This window comes from Pempheris klunzingeri, chromosome 22, assembly GCF_042242105.1.
Source record: "Pempheris klunzingeri isolate RE-2024b chromosome 22, fPemKlu1.hap1, whole genome shotgun sequence".
NCBI classification, from domain to species: Eukaryota; Metazoa; Chordata; class Actinopteri; order Acropomatiformes; family Pempheridae; genus Pempheris; species Pempheris klunzingeri.
Window position 1 is genome coordinate 18,474,942 of NC_092033.1, and position 20,459 is coordinate 18,495,400.

Genomic DNA, 20,459 nt, shown 5'->3' on the forward strand with positions numbered 1-20,459 from the left:
CATCTAATATTGATACAATTACGATTTCAGATAAGAATGAATGCATCAATGACAAGCAATGACCTGTTAGAATGACTATTACATTTTAATTTCAATACAAATGATTTCAACACCTACGATGTGACAAAAAGTCCAAAAAAATAAAATGAGTTCGTATAATACAGAATTAATCCAACCTATCAAAACAGTCTGCAACACTATGGGTAAAAGAGATAACTTAAACTAAAACTTTCTGACTAATTAGACCAATTGACCCAGAGAATGTGGTATTTAATTATGACAATATGAATGGAATAAATGGGGTTTCAGCTAACTAAATTGTGTTCAGAATTGCTACATCTAGATATAGCCTCATAAAAGCACAACTAGTTTGTAGCCTAAACTGATGCAAGAATGTGTATAGGTTCATGAAAACGGAGGCTAAAACAAGGTTCTAGCAAAACACACCATGTACAATGGGAGGCCACATGTTCAGGGGATGGCCAGACTGCATGAGGTCATAAAAGTCAGTTCGAGCTCCAAAGGCACCTTTAAATGTACAAAATAATATTTATTGTTGTTCCCATAGGAATGAGAAGGATTGGCAGGTCTCCACACAGCTTTCTGTTCACTGTCTCTGTGTCCGTGAAGTGGGTTCAAATCCCTTCACACCTGAAGCTGATGTCTTGTCATTGGTCACTTTATCCTACATCACCTCAGAGGGCAAAGAAACTCCAGTAGCAGCCAAATGTCTACTCTCACTGCTGATTAACAACCTGGATGTTGGCTTTCTTCTTCTTGCCTTTGTCTCCAGGTAATTTGAGGTTCTCCTCTGTGATCTCTGTCTCCTCAACAAAGTCTGGTTCTTCCTCAGAGTCTGAAGTATCTTTTTCATCTTCGGAGTCGCAGTCCGAGCTGCTGAGCTCCACCAGCGCTATGTCCTGACAAGAGTAAGAAATCACATGACTTGATCAAATCATACAGCAAATACAGTTAAAACAACCCAAAGGAGCCTTCTCTTTCTTTTTGACACTCACCATCTCTATGACCCTCTTGGCCCCCTCCACGCTCTCTATATCAAAGCATCCAGCAGGAGCTTCCTCCATCTGCTGCTTCAGTTTCTTGTTGGCCTCGGCCATCTGAGGCAAGAAGCTGTGCAGCTGCTCCAACACTGACACACAGCAAAACACACATAACCACACTTCTGGCTCAAAAAGCTGTTTGTTCTTAGTTTAACTGCTAATAAATCGCGGAAAAGTGTGAAGTAAATAGTGACTAAGAGCTCGATAGCATGCAGGGAAGTGACGTTTGGTCTTACCACTGCTTCTCGGGACCCTCTCTGTCTGCAAGGATCTGCCTGCCTTTGGCTTAAGGAGAAGCTTCTCACAGAGACCTAGCATGGTGACAGGGTAAAATCTTGAAACAACATGTGTGTGAGAGAGGCAGCACAAAGGAAAATGACTAAAGTGACTAACATTTGAGGGTCAATGAATTGTCTTTATTGTAACAAAGTTTTCCATCCATGTAGCAGTTTTTCACACTATTGCCAATTTTGGGTGGTGTAGAGATGACAAACATACTACTGAGGAATTAAATAGCATTTTCCTTTAAATGCTAAATAATGTAACTTGAATTTCAGCTAAATCGTGTATTGTATATTTATGATGTATTGATATTGTGTTACTATTCTACACATGAATTATTGTGAGCAAGCTTGTTTGTCTTAAAGAATTACGGCTCAAGCGGAACACATTTCATTTCTTTGCACGTCAGATTGCTCGTTTTAGATGCGACTTTGCAACATCAGTCAGCCTTAACTGTACAGGACATTGATGTGGATTACATCCAAACAATTAGCAAGCCATAGGAGTAACATTATTATGTGAAGCTACTCATTTCTAACATTAGTAATTGGTGATAGTTTCATTTTTTTTTTCAGAGCGTTGGGAATCATCTAGCTTTCAACATCATTTTTCCAATGATCATATGCTATTAGAAGATACTGTGATGTGATTCTGTTTAGAAGAACCACAGGTCAGAGTGCATTATACATTATTATGGATAGTTCCTGGAGGAACATGCCATTACAACCGTTTCATCTGAATGACCAAGAGCCTAGCTAGCTAAACAAGCCTGCCTGTAAGCACCGGCTGTTAACACTCTTATTAGCAACATTTTCCTTCCGACACTTTATTTGTCATAAAAAGCATTCAAACCTCCTCCGTCGCCACATGACAGCAAAGCTTGTGAACTCATTTTCTTCATGTTTAAATCCATTTTCGACGCGGCGCGACGGTGTTTTCACCTACATGTGTTACAACTCAGACCAACATCCGGGTGGGAGGTAACGCAGTAAATGTTGATGTCATGTTTTCTACGGCGCCCCCTGCTGTTTGGGAAGAGCTCTAGAAGTTCAACCATGGAGTTGGCTGTAAAAATACACGGTCCGAGCGCTACTAAACAAGTAACTGGTGAAAATATCGTTATAATCTCCCACTTTGCCTGTACTTCTCGGTAACGGTGATGAACCGAAAAGCAATATGTACTCTTTGACTGCGCACTGCAATCATCTGTGTGGCACTTTTTGTTCTCACTACAAATCCTGTAGTGTCGCGAGACATCTTACTCTCCCTGACTTTTGATAGCGCAAAGCCTGACAGACAGAGTCGACCCAAATCAATTCATTGACACGAAGAATCACGAAGAATTATTTAAAAAAAAAAGAAATAATTATTTGAAAAAAATATTTGAAGAGTCAGTTTGTTGGCAGCGTACTTTTCGAATGAGCTAATCGTCATCAAAATAAGAAAATAAAAACAGAAATTCTTAAAGACGTAATAAAATGGGGGGAAAAAAAGAAATGGCAAGGGGAACATTTTGCATATTTTTTTCCCCACGTACTTTATCTTTATTTGTAAGGTTACTTTTAACTATTAGCTACATATTAATAATGGGTGTACGCGCGCATTATTTTCAAATGGAGTGGTTCATCTTTCCAGCATAGACGAGCTTTGGTGGCACTTTTGGCTCTGACGCGGCTCTCTGGCTGTCAGGGAAGAAGGCTCGCATCTCCTCTCCTGGATGAGGCGTCTCAGGAGCAGAAAGGTAACTTACGGAGAAGAAATAAAATACAGTGACCACTAGAATAAGTAGTTTCCTGTTTTTTTAAATTCTTAATAACTGACCCTGACCAAGGTATTTTCCTGGTTTACGCTCAAGAAAGTCGGGTGCCGTGCTTCGTGCTCTTTTGATTTCTAACGTTGCAGAGCTAGCTAACATAGCACAGTGTTAGCTAATATAAACATATCGACGAAGTCCACAGCCAGCTCACCTTTTCTGTTTAACGACGTTATCAGGACACACTAGCTTATGTCCTAAGAAGACAGTGAGCGCACTCGCTACCATAAAACAGAGATGCTCTTAAGTGAGACTGAGACAGACAGATAATATGAAAGGCCTGAACATTACTGAACAATCCGGACTGCGTTATCAAAAAAATAAGACAGGCAATACCGGTATAAACTTCCACAGAGACATATTATCTGCTTCTACCCGTGGTCTTTGTCAGTTAACTGCGAACACATTATTAAGCTGAGTAAAGCTCACTCGAAAGCATGATGTTTCAGTTTCATTTGAACTGAAATGTAACTGAAGCTGCCAGCCTTTTCTTTTAGATTGTGCGATTAATAGCACCTGACTCTTCTTCAAAACATCCAGGTAAATACATTTCGTCAGTTCAGTGAGGCAGGTGCTGAGGGTGCCAACAAATTGTCCGGCACTAAATTGTGATCATGAGACTTTTCCAGTGACAGCAGACCAAATGTGAAATGTCAGTGACAATATCTTCATAATTTCTAAATCAAAATCAAAAGTGCCCACATCTTTCCATCAGCTACAGGCAGCTGATGGAAAGATGTGGGCACTTTTGATTCTAACACAAAGCTGGTCTGTAATTCAAGAGTAAACGGCTGCTCCATACGTTGGTTCTGGACTTCTTCTTCTTTGGTTTTCCATGAAGAAGCTGTTCTGTACTGTTCAGTTAAATATTGCTTCAACCTGTGTCTTTCTGCTCTCTGTTGTCCTCAGGCTGAGAGTCCTTGAAGTCAATTTCTAACATGGATGGTGCACCTGAGCCAGTGTAAACCCCTTCGGCTGTGTATCATTTTTACACCGCCCTCAGACTAGATGACGGGAGATGCGACACTGCAGGCCTAGACCACATCATGAGTATCCAAAGTCTGGGAGGAGCTATAGGGGAGTCCCTGGGCTCTAGCCTGACAGTACGTATGAGTGGAGCAGGTGGCGGGTGGAGTGCTCTCTCTCTGAAGCCTGTTTCCTCCGGGCGGATTGCTTCTCTGTTCCAGACCATGGTCCCCACCGGTTATACCAAGCTACAGGAGGAGCGGCTATCTATGGTGGACCTCGGAGCCAAACCAGAAGCCGTCTCACTCCAGAATGGCTACAGACAAGAGTCACACATAGAGGGCCGACGGCTCCTGGACCGGGCTTCCCGGTCCTCTGTGAGTTTATCTGACTGTGGAGATGGAGGCTACTCTGAGACAGAGCCCATGTTGGCTGAGAGGAGGCTCTCTGGGGAGGAGGCAGATGCGGAGGAAGAAGAGGGTGATGAGGAAGGGCAGGGTTCTGCTGGGGAGAATATGCCCAAGGAGTCGCCACTGGCCATGGCGCTGCAGATCTTGGTGCCTTTTCTGCTAGCTGGATTTGGAACTGTATCAGCTGGAATGGTGCTGGATATCGTGCAGGTGAGCTGAGCTTACAATACAAGAATTATTCAGACAGCAACCAGCATTGTTGGGAGCTCAAAGAATTAAAGGCCATTTCCAGTTTGTTGCATCTTGGGTCTTATTTTTGTAGTTGGGGGTTCTTTCAGTTATGATAAAACTTACCGTAGATACACATGGTGTCATCACTGACCAGAGTTTGAAAGGGCAAAAAACATAATCAAAATGATTAGTCAGACAATCTGAGAGGTTGTAAACAAGCTAACAGTTTGTCTAGATTATCTGAAGTATACTACTAATATTGCAATCATTCTTAATTGCTCAGGAAAATTGTTTGCATTTTTTTTGTTCGGACATTAGTCCATGGACTTGAATGGAAGAGTTTACTGTACTGTACTGTACTGTACTGTACTGCGTCACCTTTTACTCCTCCAACTAAGTCTGATTAACCAGGGGGTTTGTTTAGAGCTTGTCTAATTATCAGAAAGCTCAGAGGGGATAACTTCGAAGCAAGTTCAACACAGTAAGGCTTTCTTTGCTTTAGCTGCCTCGACAAACCCTAAACCCTCAACCAGAGCTAACGGGTATCAAGGGGTCAATGGTCTCTGTTAACTCAGGATTCCTGCTTCAGGCTCTCTGCACGTTCCCATAAAAAGTCTGTTTGATGCTTCATTTGACTCTTCTTCTGCACAACTGAATGCTTACTCAACAAAAACTGAAAACAAACAAATAAAAAAAAAACAGGAGTGATCCACTGTTAGAGAGGGTCATTAAAATGGAGAAATAAGAAGACTATAAAAACTATTGTACATCAAGCAATGCTGCAGCATAAGTGAATATATTATTGTTACCACTCAATGATTCGCAGTCCTCCCATTTATTTCTAACCTAACAACTGTACATTGTATAGGTCTTATTTGATACAGCATATTTAAACATACCTAAATGGGTTTAGGTGTGACACTGTCCCATAATGAAGGAGATGTGGAAATCACTCTAGTTTTTGGCCTAGTTTTAGCAACAAGAGATGGTGATGGTCATTGCTCTGTCTCATAGATCCATAGCATCTATTTCGACCTCACTCAGACCATCACCACGGTCTTTACCTAGGATGACTAGTACCATCAGTGTCACAAGGAACAGAGGATTCCACCCTCTCACAACCATACCCAGCAGCTGAGAGAAGAACGGCAGAAACCAACGGAGCAGGAGATGCCACATTGACCCTGTAGAACCTGAAAACTGTACAAGGGGCACATGTTGCTGCTGCACAGATTTTAGACAGACGAACCCCTTTCAAAGCAGCCCAAGAAGTTGCCACACTTCTGATGGAGTGGGCTACCACACTACCTGGCACTGGAGGTTTTCTGCCTAGAATAAGCCTCAGCGATGGTGTTAGCAATCCAATAGGATAAGCACTGCTTAGACACAGGAAGCCCCGTCAGACAAAGAGCTGAGAGTGTGAGCACATCAGGGACTGAGTGTGTGCAATGTAAACCCTCACTGGGCACAAAGTAAGCAGACCCACTTCCTCCTGAGGGACAGCTGGGTCAAGTTGAAATGCATGGTCGATCCCTTGGGAGGCCCAAGAGGACAACAGCCACCGCTGCTGAAATCATGCCTAGCAGACTCTGAAACTGGGCTATCTCCAGTTGCCTGCTGAGGCGGAAGCAATCCAGGAGGGCTAAAATGTTTGTCGTCTCTCTGAGGGGTGAGGGATGCAGACATTGTCAGGGTGTTCAGGCAAAGTCAAACAAATACTGCCTGGGCTGAAGATTGCTCTTCTTGACATTGACCTTGAAGTCCAATGGCTGAATGTGCGTAATCACCTTCTTTGTGTACTCTCCGACGTGGCAGTGAGATGGAGTGCAAATTAGCTAGTCGTCCAAATAAGGAAGGACTGTTATCCCCAACATCTGGAGAGGAGGAGAGGAAGCGGCCCTCACCACCCTGGTAAATACCTTCGGTGAGAGGGAAAGGCTGAGTGGTAGAACCTTGAACTGATAGGCTTGTCCTTGAAAGGCAAACTGGAGTAACCGTCTGTGTTCTGGACAGATGGACAGGTATGTGGTAGTATACGTCCTGAAGATCTATGGAGGTGAACCACTCCCCCTTCTAGGATCTGACTTGTACTTAGCATTTTGAAGGGCAGTATCTTTACTAAGGTATTTAACCGCCTCAGGTCCAAGATGGGGCATAATCCACAAGTTAATGTGGTAACCTCCACTGCTTTTCTGAAATTAAAATGGAATCTAAACACGAAAGAGAGAGAACCACATGCAATCCTCTGGGACACATGGCGCCGCAGTGACGGATTGTTAATCGTGGAGTCTCAACAAACAAAACCTGCAGGTTTTGGATGAGACTCGTGAGGCAAAGAGAAAGTGACATGGTCACCTGGATGCTCTTAGCATAGACGGCGAGCCAAGCCTCTTAAGGTCAGTGAGATGACTTTGTTGTTACATGGTCTTGAGGATAGGCAGATGACGGTATCATTCAAGGTAAAGACCGTGGTGACAGCCTGAGTGAGGTCGAAATAGATCCTGGTACAGACCAGGTTAAGTTTGTAACATAAGTGACCATTGTGATCTAGCAAGGTTAAAAGAGGGCCACCTTTGTGACACTAAAAACCCAGACTTTTGCCTCAACGTACCAGGCTAACCCTCTATCTTGCCTACTAGAACACCCCTCAGGTCTGCTGTCTTATTGTTGGGTGAGATTAACAAAACGAGGACCCACTCGTAAAACACTGCTTCACAGTGGTACAAGAGGTCAAAAACTGCAAAGGAAACATTTAGCTTGATTGATAAAGTTATTTATTTTATTTAATGATCTAACTGTAGAGGAATGGTGGGAAAGGAGGAGAGAGAAAGAGGGCAGATGGCAACAAACGTATGAACCAGTGACATTGTGATAACAATAAAGCCCTCATCATCATGTAAATAAACAAAACATTAATTCAATTCAATTTCAATTCAATTCAATTTTATTTGTATAGCCCAATATCACAACAGAGTGTCTCATAGTGCTTTACAAAGTTCACTGAAATAAACAAGTGTAAGCGAACAAACAACACAGTCACTTGCTATCACATTAAGTGTTTGCATGCCCGAGAGCATACATGTGTGTCTTCATGCATAATACAAACAAAATTACTCTAAGTGGACCCAGAAGTATTATTATTTTGTCCAAAAAAAATCAGATTTTTCATCTTTCAATAGCTAATTTCACTTCATCTATGTTTCTTGTTTTGGAGAAAGGCTGGCCTTGTCATTAACAGATGTGTCCAATGGTCGCTGCACGCCAAGGCCACAGAGAAAACTAGGATTTTCTAACAGGATAATAGTGAGCAGGAATCCATGTCCACAAAATCTTTTTAGAACTCATTATTATTAGTTCTAAGCACTTTACACCATTATTGAATTACTGCCAGTATTCTGGACAAGAGGGTGGCATGATAGGGAGGCATTTAAGTTTGAATGTCAAACGAGGCTGAGTGTAACTGGAGTAATTGGAAGGTCAGACATGTTCAAAGAATTTTATTAGGTCCTTTTTGTCATCCACAGCACTGGGAAGCATTCCAATACATCACAGAGATCTTCATCCTGGTTCCTGCTCTGCTTGGCCTCAAGGGAAACCTGGAGATGACTCTGGCTTCACGACTGTCTACAGCGGTGAGAGACACACACACACACACACACACACACACACAGGGCGTCTCTGTGCACAGTGAGAATGACACTCTACCAGTGAAGTATTTTTATGTGCAGTATGAAGCAAGAGGAAACCTGAAGTTGTATCATATTGTATGTTGTGATTTTGTGTAGCTTGCATTACTGTAGAGCTGAAATCCCATAAGTTCTTATAATGCAGTTTTAGCTGGCTCGTGCTGATTTGAAAGAGCTACTTTCAATGACTAGCAAGTGTTTACTTATTTTTTACGCAGCCTTGTTGACAGAAAGCTGTTTTTTTTTTTTGTTTACTTTGCTGCACTTTAGAGAAGTTTCCAGTCAGCCCAACAGCATGTCCTCTCAGCTGCTGTGATGGCACGCTGTGTGTGTTGTCATTATGTGGGTGTTTGTTTGTGTGAATTTGCATCACTTTTTCCAAAGGTGTCCCAGGCTTACAGGCATTTTTCTGTGTATAGTTGTTACTGCATCTCTGACATACTGTACAGCCGTTCCGGTCTCTAATTACTGTTCGAACATCCTCCAGTCTGGCAGGCCAAGTGGAGAAGAAAAGTAAATAGGCTTACAGCCCTCTGTGGAGACTGACTGTTTGTCCGTGCATCTGTCCCAGCTTTCACCGTTCCTTTTTAAGTTTAAGTTATAATTACTTTGGGAAGTTTCAAGTGAGAGTTATTTTGGAGCATGTTGAACGAATTTTGGTGTAAGAGCTTTGCGGATTAGGAATTAGGGGAGGAATTTGCTGATGTAGCAGAGTGAGAGGTGAATTTCTATAGTGGGAGGTGAGAGGGACGCTGCAACCAGGACGGCTGAACAAACATGGCAAATTTACTGCTCCACTTCCACATGTCAGAGCAAAAGCCGTAAACAGAGAAGAGCAGTGAGGAGCGAACAGGTTTGCCTGTGTGTACAAGTGCAGCACGTGATTAAGCTGCATCATACTCTACACACAATTGTGTATTTACAATCCTGTACGTACAGTAAGCCAACAAAGCCCTTATTCAGCACAGTCGGTCAGAGACGTCTCTGTGTTTGTCTTCACTCCTGTGAGTTACATAGCGGAATTCTCTTTTTGTTTGGTTTTTGGCTCTTCCTTGTTGGCCCCCAGCTCCCCACACAAAGATTCCACATTCACAGTGCTCTGTTAACATGGCCAGCTGAGCTCGGTGTGAACTGATACTGCTCAGTGGGGTCCAAAAACTATTTGTGAATCACAGTGTGGGCATTACTAAGAACTACAGATGTTGAAAAAACATTAGAAAGAATTTTGATGAAACCTCACCAGTTTAAAGGCATGTATGCATATTTAAACCTCCAGCTCAACATACAGTGATTTATGTAGCAAAGATGAAACTGAAAGCTGAAACTAAAGACACTTTAGCAAATAAGCATCATACTTTCATTAGAAATGGGTCATGATTTTCAAATATTCACATGGTTGTTAAATTATAAATGTATGCTTCTTGTCTTAAAAATAAATTTTTCCATACATTTTTACTGGCACCTAGTAGTACACTCAATGGGAGCAGCTTGATCTGTGGCGTTGAGATGAAGCCAGGTCTCCATTAAGATGTTGGCACAAACAGTATCTAATTTTTCATTGCTTAGGTAGCCCTATTTCATCCAATTCACCATTAGCTAGGAAAAGCCATAGGTAGAAGATGGGTTAGCTTAGGTTTTTTTCCCCGTCTCTGCCTATTCTCCTCTCCCCCTGGGGTGATCGCCCCTCCCACTGTGGCACTCGGTCCCGGTGGTCCAGCTGGGTGGTTGGAAGAGTACCGATCGACGCAAGGTCTTAATCCAAACACTTCACTCAAAAGTGCCATAAGTAATATATGTTTCAACAATACATTTAGAATAGTTAGTGACTATCAAATAGTATTTTTCGTTGAAATGCACATCCTTCACTTCCATAAAGTTGGGATCTTTATGGAACCCCTCTGCCCAGTTAATGGCCTGGTCCCACAGATTATAAAGTAATATTGAGGTGGTGGTGCAGTATAAGATTGAAAGTCTGCATGGGGGCTTTTATTTTGAAAAGTTACCAGATTCTCTTTGTTGTTTGTTTGTCTGACTTCCTGCTCACCTCATCCGCTCCGTGCTGCTTGATGCGGTTCAGCGAGTATCTTTAGCCTAGCGGAGCACCGAGCTGCTGCTGAGATGCGCCGGACGCCGGCGGTGGGATTTAGCCAATACAGACTTTTCAGGTCACAGGGCTGTGGTGTAGTTATAAGAAGTCATGGAAATTTCACAATCTCACTTTGCTCTTTTCTTTTTTGTTCTGTCGTACCTCCTGACACAGGTGAATGTGGGCAAAATGGATTCTCCCATCGAGAAGTGGAATCTCATCATAGGCAACCTTGCACTGAAGCAGGTAATCGTACACACAGTTGCTGCTTTGTGCCATCTACATGCACTACATTACATTACATTTGTTTAGCTGACACTTTTATCCACAGTAACTTACAATAAGTGCACTCAATCACATGGATACAACCCAAATATTACAAGAATCATGCAAGTATATTAACTTCATCAAATAAGCTGAACTGGCTTATTTCTACACTTGCTTATACAGTGATGTGTAAAACTTTGGGCAGCCCTAATCAAAATGCCTTTTATAATTAATATTAATATGAGTGAATAGAAACTAATCCTGACCTCCACATGGCACAAAATTAAACATGACACGTTTCTTCAATTTTAAATCTAACCTACCTTTTATTTTGATTAATTTTCAAAATAAGTAAATAAAAGGTAAAGGGCCCTGTTCTGCTGTAGGAAGTGTAGGAACTGTTTTGGAGTATACTTTGTTACCTTCGAAATTAAAGCCCAGACCCAGGTGATTTACGCAATAGGATTTTAATGAATCCGATTACTATAAATCCAGGACTGAGCATTTTTATTCTGAAGCATTTCCATGTCCTCTTAAGGATCAGGCTATGGTGGCTGTTCTGTCTGGTGTAAACAGTCCACAGACTCTCAAGGTTTCAAAGTACCTACTCCCATTGTCAGAAACATTATCAGAAAATGGAAAATAAAAAGACCAAGACAAATGTCAGATAGAGTGACCTGCGACTTGGTAAGACTCATCAGAAGAATCCACTCATCACTGTAAAAGAGCTGCAAAAAAGAACAATTGGCACAGGTCTTATTGTTCACAAAGATGTCTAGAGTTGCAAGAAAAACAAAATTGAATTGTTTTATAAGGTTAACCCTCAGAAGCCTGAAGCCTGAAGCCTTTTGGACCAATGTGAAGCCAAAATTGAGCTTTTTGATCAAAATCAAAGACGGTATGTGGAGAAAAAAAGTTGAAGCATTTCTGGAGATGATAATCACCTTTCCAACTGTTAAGCTTGGAGTTGTGTGGCAGCTGGGGCATAGGCAATATCATTCAGGTGGAAGGAAAAATGTAAAATATATCGTAATGGCCAAATATTGTAAAAATTCTAGACGCAAATATTTGAGTCAGTTCAGACACTGAAGTTAAAGAGGGGTTGAGTATTTCAGCAAGACAATGATCCAAAGAATACCTCCAAATCAACCACAAAGTAGCAGTTTCAGAATGGTCACATTGGTCATATTGTTGAAAATCTGTGGAGGGATCCCAAACATATCGTGTGTAGATGGAGGCCAAAGAACATTCCTCAGCGAGAGGTGTTGTGTAGGTGAAAAATTCCAAATGTTCTCAATTCTTAATTGAAAGGATCTTACAGGACAGCTGCAAGTCCTTAAAAAGTCTTAAAATGTCTTAAGTTCACATTTACTGCTAAAAGGCCTTAAAAAATATGAAATAGTTTTAAATTCTGTTTGGGAAGGTCTTAAATATTTATTTATTGAATGCCATAAGCCTGGTCTTAAATCTACTACAAGACAAAATGCCTAAACAGTTAATATTTGAAACCAGTTCAGAGTTGAATTCGAATATCCTATTATGATTTGGCCGACAGTAATATGCGACTGTGAGGCACTTTTAGTGATTGATATCATTAAGAACAAATATATTTTCTTACACTAATACACATATTTGGACAAATGTTTGTTAACTCAACCAGTTAAAGTCATTACTTATACTTGCAAAATTGGCCTTGAATTTGATTAAACGTTGGTATTAAAAAATTCTAAAAAGGTCAGTTCAACTTGCTTATACATGCAGACACCATGTCTTCGGTGGCCACGTTTGCAATAGTTGCCCGAGGAGGAGTTACAAAGTATTAACTGACAGGGTCTTTTTCCTTGTTTTGTTGTTTTGAAACTGGAAAGAAATGAAATAAGGGATAATGTAGCTTTAAAATCTGAAAATTGTCATTGACATGTGTCATTGCTTTGTACTATTTAAAGGTCAGGTTAGCATCTGTTCACTTAGATATTTCGAATAGTGCTGCTACATTTAGATTAGCAAATTTTGAATTGTGTTCCATATTTGGCCATGCATTGATCTGCGTAGTAAGACTGAGTACAGGCTCTTATCATCTACCCACACACAGAAAAACACACCATGACACAACATCAGAGTGACTGCGAGCTGTTTGTTCGACATGTTACAAAATAACGTCTGTTTCTAGTAAGTGTTATGTAATGGAATGGGAAAATCCACCTGGATATGACGTTATCAGCATTTCACAGTCATGTTTATATGGAACATTACTTAGAAAAAGTATCCCCTTTGACTAATCCTGTAGCCACTGTTTGCCTGTTTTCACATTGCAGAGTAGTGCTTGTTTTATGTAAAGGGCACAGTAGTAAATCCCCCGTGCCTCTCTTCTTCAGGTTCAGGCCACTGTGGTGGGATTCCTGGCTGCCATAGCTGCAGTGGTTCTTGGTTGGATCCCGGAGGGGAAGTTCCAGATGGGCCATGCTGTGCTGCTTTGCTCCAGCAGTGTGGCCACGGCCTTCATAGCCTCTCTGCTGCAGGGTAAACACACATACAGACACACACAGTGACTGCTGAGTACCACAGTTCAAAATAAACTGTTAATACTGGTGCAGAGGAGAAGCTGGGCCTATCTTTGAAACTTGTCTCACAAGCATTTAAAAATTAAGATTAAGACAAAAACATGTATCTCTCGCTGACTGTGTGTCACCAGCAATGTGATGACAATGTGAAAGTCGGCTGTGTTCATGCGGACATGCGTCTTTTGGAATCCATTGTCAAATGGACAGCTTTAAGTATTCTAAGTGAATGCACCTAAGACGGCACATTGAGATCCAATCATTCAGACCGGATTCGGGGGGGATGTGGGCCATATATGACCATATTCTTTTAGCAGTGTGTACATGTGTGTCCTGGGCCACGTAAAGGACGCCCTACTCAACTGGCATCCTCTGCCTTTACGGAAGCTACAACCATCCATCCATCCATTATCTTCCTCTTATCCGGGGTCGGGTCGCAGTGGCAACAGGTCAAGCAGGGCACTCCAGATGCCCTTCTCCCGAGCAACGCTTTCCAGCTCCTCCTGGGGGATCCCGAGGCGTTTCCAGGCCAGATGGGAGAGCCCCCTCCGGATGTCCGAGCTCCTCGCCCTATCTCTAAGGCTGAGCCCAGACACCCTACGGAGGAAACTCATTTTAGCCGCTTGTATCCGCAATCTCGGTCTTTCGGTCATTACCCAGAGCTCATGACTATAGGTGAGGGTTGGAACCCTGTGGGTTCACCACCTGCAGGGGCAATTATAACTAATTGTCAGAACTAAAAGATGTTAAAGTAATCTCTCAAATCTGTGCCCTGCTGTGCATTAGAGATGTTTCTGGTCCGCCTGCTGAACCGCTTTAATTAGCACAAGAGAGAAGTGAATTGTAAAATCTCTTTTCTATGGATCTGACGGCAGGCATCTCTGTCCTCCATGTGCCTGCTCACCGAAACTTTCCTCTGCACACCATCAGAGTAGTTAACATTATGGATATGATTTGGATTGTGATATTGAAAATAAGATAATGACCTTAATGACCGTGATATTTTCGCACCAAGCACAGACACACTGAGTTCTAAAAGGCAGCCATTTTTTGAATATAGGAGACATTACTATTATCATTTTTAATGTTTAAACATTTTAAATAAAATATTCCCACTCATTTTTAAATGTTTATAGAATTGATATATGATTTTATTTGCATAGAGTGGTACGTGAGATCTGATCACAAGTGGTCAGTCAAGATACAATTGGTGGCACTTTCTAATACCAGGTGTGAACAAAGGTATTTAAAGGATGTGATTGGATCACCCAAGACGCATGTTAACGCCAGGTATGAACAGGACCTTAGTAACGCGCTCCACTCTTCTTGTGTCATTTTCAGGTATCATCATGGTGGGTGTAATTGTGGGTTCGAAGAAGACGGGCATCAACCCAGATAATGTAGCTACACCCATTGCCGCCAGTTTTGGTGACCTCATAACCTTGGCAATCCTGGCCTGGATAAGCCAGGGCCTCTACAAGTGCCTGGGTAGGTGAACAGCTACTACCTTTTAGAGGACTGCCACAGCAGCCTATAACACTACATCAGGACAGACTAACCATGTCCCATGAAGAGTTTTCATTCCAACCAAACATGTCAGTTGGTGATTTTACTGATTAGTCTTTTACCTTTTTTACTCCACTCCGATGGAGTGCCATCATTGGGTCACATTTTGGTTGGAATGAAAACCTGCAGACTGTTCACTCTCTGTGGTACATGATTGGCTACAGTACACAGTATATACGATATACTCATCTTTACAGCATACTGTTTTTGGCAGTGAGTATACAAGAAATCAACATACATATCATTTTATATTGTGTGTAGGCTGTTGAAGAGTTGCAGCCTGCACTGACGTTTGTTCAGGATTTTGCACTATGTTCAGCACATAAAAGTAAATTCTACTTTTATTGCATAAAACTAGAGGGGGGACTATGAATTTTTACAGTTAAACCAGTAAAAGAAAAGACAAATGCACCTGGGGTAGACTGAGTGAGGAGAACCCAGAGGAAGCAGGGATTAAGATGAAATATTTGTTTTGTGATATGTGTCTTGGCAGCACGGTGGTGCAGTGGTTAGCACTGTTGCCTGACAGCAAGGTTCCAGGGTTGAACCTTGGGTCTTTCTCTGTGGAGTTTGTATTTTCTCCCCGTGCTTGCGTGGGTTTTTTTCCGGGTACTCCGGCTTCCTCCAAAGACATGCAGGTTAGGTTAATTGGTGACTCTAAATTGCCCGTAGGTGTGAACCTGGGGTGTGAGTGTGAGTGGTTGTCTGATTGACTGGCGACCAGTCCAGTGTACCCCGCCTCTCATCCGAAGTCAGCTGGGATTGGTTCTAGCTCCCCCAGATGGATATGTGTTTGTTTGTTTTTTTTAAGTTGTTTAATTTCACTAGAAACATAGAGCTTTTCATTCAATTTGAAAACAATTTATGAATTATCAAGGGTTTTTTTTCTTTAATATCGCAGAAAGCAATATTACAGGTGAACCTGGTGAGTCTGTAATCTTTCTCTTATCTATTTTTGAACATTTGTGGTCCCATCAGTCCATGATCAGCAGGTACTGGGAGTTTTTTTTTAGCTTGATTTTCCATTATAAGACAAAATAAGTAAGTTAGCACCTTACTGATATGGTTCATTGTACACATAGAGTGAGCATGAGTCCAGTAACCTAAAGTCAGACTCAATTATATCAGTTATCAGGTGGAATTGATTATTTCTCTGCAGGATTGTTCATGAGACGTGTGATCCTTGCTGGTTTGTGTTTTAAACAGCAGGTGTGGTTTAGGGTGCTTTGAGACCCAGTCTCCTCAGTTCAGTGAAAAAAACAAACCTGATGTGTTTGTCCATTTAGTGCTGTTGTGAAAGCTGTCAACGGAGCTCTGGTGCAGACCATACAACCAGATCAAGACCACCAGAAAAATCAGTGGTCTCAATCAGTTATTTCTTCATTTTACACCAGAGAAAGTAAATAAACACTTAAAGTTCAGTAAAGTGTAGCATGAGCTGCTGTCAGTCACCAGAATTGGATTTCCTCTAGGTCTGTGTATATTTGCCCAAACTGTCTAATCACAGGGTCACCTGTCAGACTTGACATGAACAGCTCTTGGTTTGTTTGTAGACATGGACTGCACTGGACCACAATTGAAAGGCAGCACTGAGAACGCAACCTTAGAATGCAAAATGACTGATAGACCCACTTTCAATGTCCTGTACATTGGACATGCATACTTGTGATGATGTGATATTAACACTGAATGTATATATTGTTTATAGTTCCAGTTAGAGAAAGCTGTGCATTTAATTAACTCTAACCACATTGACAATCATACATGACTTAATGGAGTTAATTTGCTCCATCTTCTTTCAATTAGAAATGGCTTTGAACCTACTTAGTAATGAGAGACATCCCTCAGTCAGACAGTAGAGGTCTCTCCTGTCTCACTCTGCAGCAGTGCTGCTCTCCAGTCACAAAACAGTCCATCTCTTTTCTTCCCACCACACATTCCTCATGTTTAATTCACATCACACCCAGACCTGTGTTGCCCTTCTTGTATTACTTAATACAGCGTATACCTGAAGCCGTTTCCTCTGGAAGGCGTCTCACACTAACTAACCCTGTCAGGTCTAATTGTAGGACACAGATGTTCACTGCCATGAAGGAAACAATTTAGAGCTGTGAGCTAAATGTATTAAACACACAGATTTCATATTTCCATGGCAAGGCAGAGCAGTGAGGCTGTCTGGCTGTGTCACTGTCCAGACAGTGGCTCTGTTGTTCTTGAGCCAGCCACGCCGACCGTTTCCTGCTAAATTGGAACTAATGGTCATTTTGCTCTCTACGAAACAAAATTTAAATTACATGATTATCTATACAGATAAGAACTTAATGCCTCTAATGCTTTTAATTTTGAGGCAAACTAAGTGATGAGATGCCAGTGAGACATAATAGCTGCAGGAGCCAAGTCCAGTCCAGTCAGGTTTATTCATAAAGTGCTTTTAACAAACGGGATTGTTGCAGAGTGCTTCAGTCAGAGGTCTTAACAACAGATAAAAGCAGGGATAATGAGAGCATGACATGGAGCACAGACACCAAGAAATGGGGCCAGAGCTTGTGAGCATGCACAGTATGTGTGTTGGTGTGGATTTGGCAACACTGGGCCATTTCAGGGCAGTCCACAAGAGAATTGAGTCCATAATGTTTCCAAAATAAGAATGGGCTGTTATTGAGTTCAGGTTGGGCCAAGACTGAGACACTGGCTGCAGTTCCACCTGCAGAACACATCATGTTATGAAGAATTGCCCACAAAAACAGAGAAAGGACATTATCTACAATATATTTTAGTATTTTTTTATTCACCACTTCATTATGTACCATTTTAACTGGCAGAATAAGTTAAAATGCCTGGATTAAAGTACCACGTAGAGTTGCAAAGTCGGAGTGGTTTCACAGTGTTCCACGTAACATAGAAACATGGGAGTCTGAGATAATTTGATATTACGTGTATTTTATGCTCTTCAGTTTTAAAGATTTTTTCTGAGAAATCACGTTTGTTTTCCATTAGAGCATTTAAGTATTACAGTACCCATGGTAAATGGTCTGTATTTGTGTAGTGCCTTTCTAGTCATGTCGACTACTCAAAGCACTACACATTACTTCATCCTCACGCTTCATTCATACTGTGTCTAAGTTGGAGGAGACTATTCTTTCACACACTGAAGCTGCTTCAGGAGCAAGTTGGGGTTCTGGCCCAAGGACACTTCGACATGCTGACTCATAGGAGCCTGGGATCGAACCACTGACCTTCTGAGTGAGAGATGACCCATTCTACTTCTGAGCTGCAGCTCCCAATGTTGCAGAGGCTGCAAAAGGCTGCCAGAGGCACGATTCAGAGCTAGTAGTAGCAAATTCAGAAAGTTATAAAAATTTTTGACAGAATATTTCAGTTACAGTTTATTAACTAATTCAAAACTGAGCCAGAATCAGAAACTGAACTCTGAAACTGAAGTTAAACTGTGGATTTATTAGGTTTTTACAAAACAGTACACTTAAGCATGTGCTTGCCATTTGTGGCATACACAACAGACTGTTAAAAGCTGAATTAATTGATTTCTTTGGTCACTTGGAGGCAGCAGAACAAGCTATAAACACAACAGTGACATATCACCTTACAAAGGTGATATGTAGAATGTGTTCGCTAACAGTTGACAATCAGCAAAACTAACTAATAACTAATTTGGTGTCTTCCTTTTGGTCACCAGACCAACAATAAGTCCAATAATCAAGTCAGTTTCAATCAATGCTATTTTTTGTAGCCCAATATCACAAATTTGCCTCACAGAGCTGTACAATCTGTGCAGCATACAACACCCCGTATCCTTAGACCCTCACTCTCTCACCCCCACCTCCTTAATGTTCTTTTTTGGACTTCTGAGAAAAAAACATCTGGCTCCTAAGCTAAGAGCCAAGCGTAAACCAAATCAATAAAGCTGTGGGCTGTTCCTAAGATTGCGCTCTTCTGGACAGACACTTCATATGTTGTTTCTGGAATCTGCTGGAGCCATTCGCCCAGTTTGTGCATCACAACCCCCAGTGCTCAGATCACCATTGTCACTAATTTTGCTTTTACTTCCCAAATCTTTTCTAGCTCCTCTCTCAACCCTTGGTATTTCAGTTTCTCATGTTCATTCTTCCTGATGTTGTCGCACGGGATTGCTACATCTATCACCACTGCCCTCTTCTGTTGTTTGTCAATCAACACGATGTCTGGCCATCACCCGCTTGGCAGTCTGGATCTGGAAGTCCCACAGCATTTTAGTTTGGCCATTCTCAACCACTTTCGGACATGTCTTCCATGTACACTGTTCCTGCCTGAATCAATTATGTGCAGGATTGTGTCAGGAGTATCTTTGCACAGCCTGCACCTGGGGTCCTGTCTGGTGTGGTAGACCCCGCCTCTATTAATCTTGTACTAAGTGCCTGCTCTTGTGCTGCTGATGAGTGTTTCTGTCCTGTCTTTTAACCCAACCTTTTCCAGCCATTGGTAGGATTTCTTGATATCTGTTTGCGGTACATGCTTTGTAGCGGCTTGTCCCTCCAGGCAGGTTCATTCTCCTCTTCTGTATTATCTGGTTTCTGCTGCCTGAGGTATTAGCACTTTGCGACTCGTCTTCTAGATGTCTTTCTGGATTTTGGTTGTTTCGTCGTGGACAGTGGCTCTGATGTTCACCAGTCCTTGGCCTCCCTTGCTTCGCTTAGTCTACAGTTTCAGGAACTTTGGATGACACCCTCTGTGGGTTTCCATTGTGAGGAGCTTCCTTGTCTTGGTAGCAGTGGCTACTATCTTCTCTTTTGACCCAGTGCTGTCTAGCTCTTCATACCACACTCGCTCTTGAATGTCTGCCATTGTGTTGGTTACTGGCTCTTGTTCTGGAAGATTGCTGTGGTCTGTTCTCAGATCCACTAGCCACTGAGCATTGGTCTTATGTGATACCTCCGTCTCCCATATGCTCTTCCAGTATTGTTTAGTCTCAGGATTTATTTTTGTGGTATTACGTTGCCACTGAGAGTACACTTCGGATGCTTCCTATTAATTCTCTTGGCTTCTGCCTCTCCAGTGTATCTCTTCAGTTGGGTAGCCAGGGCTGTGAGCTTTTGCTTGGCAATCTCCAGTGCCTCGGGAATGGACAGTTTCTTGTACTTCCTAGGCACCTCTTATTTCCCCAACCCTTTATGTAGCTCTTAGACTTGACTAATTTCTCCTCGTGTCACTTTGATTTTTGCCTCCAGCCTCCTTTTCCATGGGGGTAGTAATAGTCTTGTGGCTTGTATGCTGGTCATGTTTGCAGTCAGGCATCTCTAATTTGTATCATTGCATTCACATCCTCTAGCAGACTTTCAGTGGGTACTTTACTATTTAGTCTTTGAAACTGGCTACAGGGCTGTCGGAGTGTCCAGCTTACTCATGATCTTAAATCTCCGGTCAGTCACCCTTGTGTTAATAGACACTGGGGTTACTTTTATTGTAGCATTACCATAGATCCATATTCTCAGCCCCTGTAGACCTATACATTGTTCCAGTAGCCCATTTCTCATCACGT

At 42.0% G+C, this 20,459-nt stretch overlaps 2 protein-coding genes across 2 annotated transcripts in view; one reads left to right on the plus strand and one right to left on the minus strand.

Annotated features, from left to right (window-relative positions):
* Positions 1-101: 101 nt before the first annotated feature.
* nopchap1 (NOP protein chaperone 1) lies at positions 102-2,304 on the minus strand. Its single transcript, XM_070853989.1, has 4 exons — positions 2,196-2,304; positions 1,298-1,372; positions 1,017-1,150; positions 102-920 (listed from the first exon to the last, which is right to left on the minus strand). The coding sequence occupies exons 1-4, from the start codon at positions 2,254-2,256 to the stop codon at positions 738-740; spliced, it is 453 nt and encodes a 150-aa protein (XP_070710090.1). The 5' UTR covers positions 2,257-2,304; the 3' UTR covers positions 102-737.
* A 732-nt stretch (positions 2,305-3,036) lies between these two features.
* Positions 3,037-20,459, plus strand: part of slc41a2b (solute carrier family 41 member 2b) — a 41,342-nt gene continuing 23,919 nt past the window's right edge. The window contains exons 1-6 of the mRNA XM_070853463.1: positions 3,037-3,084; positions 4,066-4,742; positions 8,288-8,395; positions 10,710-10,781; positions 13,178-13,322; positions 14,702-14,848. Of these exons, the coding sequence (XP_070709564.1) occupies positions 4,203-4,742; positions 8,288-8,395; positions 10,710-10,781; positions 13,178-13,322; positions 14,702-14,848 (1,012 nt within the window). The 5' untranslated portion in view covers positions 3,037-3,084; positions 4,066-4,202. The remainder of the gene's footprint in view (positions 3,085-4,065; positions 4,743-8,287; positions 8,396-10,709; positions 10,782-13,177; positions 13,323-14,701; positions 14,849-20,459) is intronic.

Coding starts and splice junctions, on each gene's coding strand:
- nopchap1 (XM_070853989.1), bottom strand. CDS start 2,256: ATGGATTTAAACATGAAGAAAATGAGTTCACAAGCTTTGCTGTCATGT. Junction 1,373..2,195: donor GTCATGTGGCGACGGAGGAG/GTTTGAATGCTT, acceptor TCACCATGCTAG/GTCTCTGTGAGAAGCTTCTC. Junction 1,151..1,297: donor GAGGGTCCCGAGAAGCAGTG/GTAAGACCAAAC, acceptor GCTGTGTGTCAG/TGTTGGAGCAGCTGCACAGC.